The 7,468-nt window shown below is 34.1% G+C and overlaps 1 protein-coding gene across 5 annotated transcripts in view; it reads left to right on the top strand.

Moving 5' to 3' along the window:
• lrrc9 (leucine rich repeat containing 9) overlaps positions 1–5,674 on the top strand; it is a 32,917-nt gene extending 27,243 nt beyond the window's left edge. For 2 of the 5 annotated variants that reach the window (XM_027999837.1, XM_027999835.1), the window contains 3 exons: positions 1,082–1,207; positions 4,275–4,464; positions 5,481–5,674. In XM_027999837.1, the coding sequence (XP_027855638.1) occupies positions 1,082–1,207; positions 4,275–4,464; positions 5,481–5,641 (477 nt within the window). In that variant the 3' untranslated portion in view covers positions 5,642–5,674. Of the gene's footprint in view, positions 1–1,081; positions 1,208–4,274; positions 4,465–5,480 lie in introns of those variants that run through there. The other 3 variants (XM_027999836.1, XM_027999838.1, XM_027999839.1) reach the window with 3 other exon arrangements.
• Positions 5,675–7,468: the final 1,794 nt, after the last annotated feature.

Genomic DNA, 7,468 nt, shown 5'->3' on the forward strand with positions numbered 1-7,468 from the left:
GCGGCATCCTACAGGAACATGAAGTTCAGGCGGGTTTGCTCTTCGACCAGAAGGTGCCCTGAGCACCCATCTGTCAGCTGGGTGCTACTGGCACCCACTCCACAAAAACACAAAGTCCTACCAAGTGTCTTTTGTATTTTCCAGTGCAAATACACTTGCAATAAGGCAAAATTAACTTACAAGTAACTTTTTAGCAAGATATAGGAGCTTGTTTTAAGTCAATAATTCCTTAAAAGGGCAGTTTTATGTGTTTTAAGGCACATTGTGTCATTTCATATCACAATCAAGTAACTATGTTAACTTCAGCTGTTATCAAATATGACTTAAAATAAATTGGGCCTTTGTCTCTTTAAAAACTCATGCTCTTTCTGAAGCTCCGCCTTCAGGAAGTCATTATAACGTGGCTGTATTATTAACCCTTTTATGATGTTTTTACCAGCGTTTCACTGAGAAGTAGCTCCTATAATGAGCTCAGCTGATGCTCTGTTCCACCAGATGTTTGCTAATTGCTGCTGGCTAGTCTGAAGGAGCTGAGTGAGGGAACAGCCTTCTGTGAGGCAGAAGCTCAGAAACTTGGAAAGTATTTCTCGTCTAGTTTCTAGTACAAATTTCTTAGTACACTTGAAATGAAACAAAACTAACTTAGAAGTAGCAATTCAGTACACAATAGGAGCTTGTTTTAAGTTAATAATTCCTTCATATTGACATATAAAAATGTACTAGTTTCACTGGCAGATTATTTCACTTATAATAACATGGAAAAAATGTCTTAACAGTGAAATAATCTGCCATTGGAACTAGTACTTTTTAATATATCAATATTAAATAATTGTTCACTTATGTTGCTGAAAAGTTACTTGTAAGTTCGTTTTGGTTTATTTCCAGCATAGTAAGATATTTTCACTAGACACTAGACAAAAATAATACTTGGTATGCACCACATGTCTAAATCTGCAGCTGCAATCTGTCAGGTTTCAGTTGCATATTGTTTTTTTTAATTTGAGTTAATAGAAGGGTGGTTTGTTCTCAGTATGTTGTTACTGGTTAAACTGGTCTGTGTTTGTCTTCTGTCTGTCCTCAGATTGCCAGAAACTCTCAGCACAGATTAGAGGTTATTCTGCATCTGACGCAGGTGGAGATGCTGGATGGAGTCGCCGTCACTGCGGAGGAACGGATGAAAGCCGAACTCCTGCATGAAGAACAATATGTGAGAGACGAAGTCTAGTATTTCTTTAAGGTTGCGGTTTTCTCTGTGGCTGGTACACACTTTTTCATTCCACTGGACTTTCTGTGAATGTGCTATAATTTTTTCACATTATTCTAATTTTCTGAAACACTTAAATTTGGTCTTTTCCTTATCTCTAAGCCATATACAGTAATCAAAATGACAAAATGTATGGAATATATATATATATATATACATATATATATATATATATAGTTATGTGTATATAGTCTGTAATGATTAAATGATTACTAAGTTAGTTGACGATTATTTCTATAATTAATTAAAACTTCTGTTTGTTGCTCAAAGTTTCCCCCAGAAAACTTGTTAAGCCCAGTGGTTGGGTGCAAGGGCAGTCATTCATCCAGCAACTCCTTGTGTTTTTAAGTTAAAAAAATGTTTAAAGTTGACAGGAAAATTTAAAATATCACTTGATATTTATGTGTTATTGAAAGATTGTAAGATTAATACCTGAACACCAAGTATAAAGTCTTAAAAAATGCAAACATTTTAAAAAGACCTAAATAAATAAACAATGCTCAGCCTGGTGGGGGCCCAAGTAAAGCCTGGTGGCCCGCCAGGCTTATAATACACTGGGGGAAACCCTGTTGCTGATTAAGCTGAAGAAAACACAGCTGAACTACAGAAGTTGCTCCTGACTCATCGATAGACATCAATAGATATCATCAACATAGCTGTGAAAATGAACATTTATTTCACTTAGACTAAATCAGAGACGAAGAGGAAAACAAAACGTCAACAAACAAACGTCCAGATCAAATGTTGGGGGAAACCCAGATGGTACTGTGTGAGTTTGGCTGATCTGCTGACGTAATGAGGAGCGGGGGGCCGTAATGCAGCTCTGAATTAAAAGCAGTCTCAGCCTGCTAGCATCATCCTGCTGATTAGATGAAATGTGCCCGGCCCATAATGCACCAGTGGATTTAGCCAGTATTAGCCGGGTCACAGTGACTCTATCTGCTCGTTAATCGTTGGTATGGAAATGACAGATCGCTGATCCCGTGTTTCCTCATTAAAATACCCACACGTCCTTTTAGTGGCGCTCATCAATGAGTTTCCCTGCTCTGTCTATAGCTGCTGCTGCTGCTGAATCTGAACGTTGTTACTGATGAGCAGTAATTACTATTTCCCTGTAAGATGCTTATATATGTGGAACAACAAGCAATCTAATCGCCAAGCTCTCCCGGATGGGTGGGTGGAGGAGAAAATAAAGCATATGGGTGAAGCTAAAGGCATTAATCTGACCCTGTTGGCACTTAAAGGATCATTTCATACAATTTCACTCATGCTTTAAATCAGATCCGCATTCTTAAACCCATAGCCAGGGCTGGACAATATGGCCGACAAACAAATCACCAGTTACATTTGCTCAATTACATTTAATTGAGTAACTTCTTTTTTTTAAATGTACTTCTATGGGTATTTTTACTTTTACTTGAGCAATTTTATTATGAAGTATCAATTTCTGGATACTCTCTCCACTGTGAGTAACTTCACTGAATGAAAAGCAAACATGATTTAGCCAAAAATGTACCACACAGACACACACCTGTAGTTTTTCTTAAAGTTTTTTATTGAAAGAAACTGATATGGAAAAAAATTTAATTTGCCTGATTTTGTTATTTTTTGTTAGTTATATGAATTATTGTAATTTTTTACTTTAAAATACCAAAATGTCCACTTAACTTTATATTCTGGTCCATCTGATTTATTTTTTAAATATTAAATGATTGATAATTTGATTTTTACTTGAGTAGACTTCTTACCAAATTACTTTTTTCTCTTGAGTAATTTCTTGGACGGCTACTTTTTACTCTTTCTTGAGTGAAAATATATCGAAGTACCACTAATTTTATTTGACTACTGTTTTTGGGTAGTCTACCCATCTCTGCGTATCATGATATAAGCATTTCATATTAGTCAATATCAATATTTATTGATTAATTTTTGTTTTAAATCTGAAATACTGCCAACCTGAGTGCAGAACTTCCCTGTTTTATCCACAGGAAAAAGCAGGAAAATTGTTTTTTATTTTGAATTAGTTGTGAGGCACACAGCGGTGGAACCTTAAACTGCTTCTGTGCCAGTTACTCAACAGGTTGTTGCTAGGCAACCAAAGAGTGAGAGAGTTGCTAGGTAACTGAAGAGTGAGAGAAGTGATTCCACCAACTTTGCTTAGCTGGCCTAGAGAGGTCGAGCAGCTAAAGCTTTAACAAAAGGTAAAATCATTTTAAAATAATTAAATAATTCTACTTTTTGTTAAGGTAAAACAAAAGGCAACTTTTACTGACGTCAACTTTTTTTTATTAAACTTCATAAAATATAGCAAACATTTTTGAAAAATTTGCCCCAAATCCTGTTCTTATTACTGAAAATAAATTTGTCCAGTCTAGCCAAAAATAACCTGAAAACTAGATTATTTTCTATTAATACAGCAAATGTGCAAAATGTATGACAGCTTATCAGGGCTATTATAAAAAAAGAGGAGTAAATTTCCCCCTAAAAATAACTTTCCGGTAAATTTTCTAGAAACAAAATTGGAAATATCTGAGTTTCAAATGTTAAAAGTGTCTGACTTTTCACATTTGAGAAGTTGGACATTTTTTACATTTTTTTTTAGAAAATCTTTGAGATTTAGCTCACTATCCGTGTCTCTTTTTGTATTTTTGGAAAGTCTCCGTTTTTTAAATCTATCATAAAAATACCTTATCTGTTTTATATCTACAAAAATATACATTCTGAAAAAAAATCGAGCTACTTTATTTGCTTGCTTTTGTGGTGTCAAACACTTTTGACATGACAATTTTGCGCCGTATGACATAAAGTTTCGACACCCCTGAGCTGTAGGCTTTCCTCTGCCTACATCTCCCAGAATGCTGTGCGGTTCTGGATCAGAATTCATTGAATATTCTATCAGATGTATTATCTATTGATATTGATCACATGTCTATCATGATATATATGTATAATTGATTTATTGTCCAGCTCTATTTAAAGCTACATGTTTTTAAAATATTTTGTGTTAAAGCAGAACGCTCAGCACCCTGGAGCACAGCTCTCCTCCGCTGATATTTCTCCTTCTGGACTGGTGCCTGTTCTGCTGCACAGCACCACTCTGAGGGGAACGGGTATAAACAGCGGATCACACAGCATCACGCTCAGCCACTGCACCCCGCCAACCAGCGCAGACGACAATCATCACACAAACCGCTTGAAGAGTGAGTGTGCAAGAAAATTATAAGCTTCATTTTTAAAAGATGATCCAAATTATGTTAGGATGTGCAACTTCTAAAACACAAAATTAAATGTTTTTGGTCAATTTCTAGTGAAAATATATTTTAAATAAGACAAAACTAGGTTACAAGTAACTAGTCAGAAAGACATAGGAACTTGTTTAAAGTCAGTAATCCCTTAATATTGATGAAAATAGGCTATTTTCTCTGGCAGATTATTTCACTTGCAACATGGGAACAATGTCTTGTTATAAGTGAAATAATCTGCCAGTGGAACTAGTTCATTTTTTAATATTAAGGAATTATTTACTTAAAACAATCTCCCTTAGTATTTCTAAAATATTAAGAAAGATAATAACTTGTAAGTTACTTTTATCTTATTTCTAAGATATTTGCACTAGAAACTCGACCAAAATAGTTAGTAATTTTTTATGTTTTTCCAGTGATAAACTCATGATTTAAAAACTTCATTTTTACACACTACAAAAAACACAAAATCTTACCAAATAATTTTGGTCTGGTTTCTACTTCAAATATCTTATTCCACTATTTCAGCAAGATGTAGGAGCTAGTTTTAGTAAATAATTCCTTAACATTGCTGAAAAAATACTAGCAAATTACTTCACTTATAACAAATTTTCCCCCACATTATAAGTGAAATAATCCGCTAATGAAACAAATACTTTTTTATATTAGTATTAAAGAATTATTAACTCTAAACAAGCTTCTACTGTATGTTTTGATGAAAAGTTTTTTGTAAGTTAGTTTTGACTTTAAGTGAACTAAGTGAACTACGAACTAGACCTAAAATACTGGGTCCGATTTTGTTATTTGCATTGCATTTACTCTCTTTTTTTGTGGGAAATTCAAATTTGTTCAACTATGAAAGCACAAACAGAAAAAAAAAATCCATGAGGGAGCAAATATTTTTCACGGCTAAGTAAGCCGATACGGTTTCCTTTGACTCTCTAATGCTCACCATGTTTTGATCTCTGAATCAGGTCAAAGGCAAAAAATAGCAAATGTGGGTCGGAGCAGCCAAGCCGACTCCAATCTGAGACACAGCAGGAGAACGAAGAGCAACGCTCTGACCGCAGAACCAAATTCTGACGGCAGCTCCTCCTGTCGCAAACAGGACCAGAACCACAGGTTCACTGAATGAATCAATAAAAACAACTGTGCTTGTTTGGTTTTAGTTTGATTGCATTTTGTTTTTATTTTCATGTGAACGTTGTAATGCAACAGGGTGATAAATCAGATTTATTGATTTATCAACTATTTGGTTTTTGAAGATTTCATTTTGGAATATCCTAACTTTTAAAAAATTTTATTTTATTTTTATTTTTTTGCGCCAATGCACTCCTTGGGTTTCCATAGTTCAGAGTGATGTCACCATCTGCAAGGCGGCCATCTTGTTTGACAGGCATCTTTTACAGTTTCTATTTATTTAGACTTGAATTTCAGGTCAACTCTACGATGAAATATTAACACTAGGCTACAATTATTAGTTTTAATTTACAAGAATTAAGTCATGTTAGCAGAAGAAAGTCGTAAACAAAAGATGAGAAATAGTTAAAATTGAGCATCTTGTAAAGTTATACTTCAGTATTGGTTTTAAAGATTATAGTTAAGAATATGTATTTTTTGAACGCATCAGCATATGTTTTACTAAGTATTTCTTTGTCTAGTTTTGAGTCCAAATATCTGAATACACTTGAAATAAGACAAAAATAACTTACAAGTAACTTTGCAGTATAAAACAGGAACTTATTTTAAGTTAATAACTACATAGTATTAATGGAAAAGTACCAAAAGTACTAGCTTCATTTGCAGATTTCTTCAAGTATAACAATATATTTTCCCCATGTTATAAGTCAAATAATCTCTCAGTGGAATTAGCACTTTTTCATCAATATTAAGGAAATATTTACTTAAAATAAGCTCCTATATCTTGCTAAAAAGTTATTTTTCAGTTACTTTTGTAATATTTCATGTTTACTTAGATATTTGCAAAAGAAGCTATATAAAATATTTGGTAATATATTGTATTTTTTCAGGACTTTGAATTAATCTTTCAAACGACTGAGTGTTTTGAAGAAAGAGTCACGTGAACAGAGTTGGTCACATCCGATCCTGATAACTCTAAAAACTTTATTCTCTTTAAAAACACGTTTTAAGACATTTTTTCTGCAGAAATTGCATCTCTTATGCTAATATTATAACTATATTCTCATAAATTAACTGAAATTCTCTGTCGTGCAATTAGCAGATTAAATAAAAACACATTTTGATCATATTTTCTCTCATTTCTGTTTTTAGAAAAAAGTGAGCAAAAAGAAAAGTATTAAAATCAGATCTGGTATGAACAAATCTCAGATTTTGTTTTAAGCCTTACCGCCCAGCTCTAATTAGAAATGAATAACTTGCTTTCAGTTGGGAGTATATTAGGTCACTGGACTCTGACATGCAGTACATTCCCTTCAAAATCTCTGACTTAATTTTTTCCCACATATGTGGATCACTAACCATGTAATCTGAGGATGAGAGGTATTGGTGTCATTTCAGCTCCAAACAAGCTGCAGAAAAAGAAAAAAAAAAACAACCCACAGATGGAGGAGCATGTGAGGCTGGCAGGCTTCAACCATCGGGTCAAACGCATCCCCAACAAGTGGATAATCCAGCTTTAGGACACCTCTCTGTGGACAATAATCTGCAGTCACTCAGATGAAGATGTAATCTTGAATAAGGTCCAAATGGATTTCAGAGATTGTCGGTTTCATGTTGTTAGCCTCTTTTCGGAAAGCCAGCCCCAGTCATGTCATCGACGGGCGCATTTAATCATTTCTAAAAGATGTTTCTGTTTGTTCATCATTGATAAATCTAATGGAAAATATAGTTATTGATCAAACAAAGGAATTCAGTTCAATACAGTTTATCTATAAAGCACCATTTCATAATAAATGTCTTTTGAAAGCACAATAAAAACCGA

Source organism: Xiphophorus couchianus, chromosome 19 (genome assembly GCF_001444195.1).
Source record: "Xiphophorus couchianus chromosome 19, X_couchianus-1.0, whole genome shotgun sequence".
Taxonomy (NCBI): Eukaryota; Metazoa; Chordata; class Actinopteri; order Cyprinodontiformes; family Poeciliidae; genus Xiphophorus; species Xiphophorus couchianus.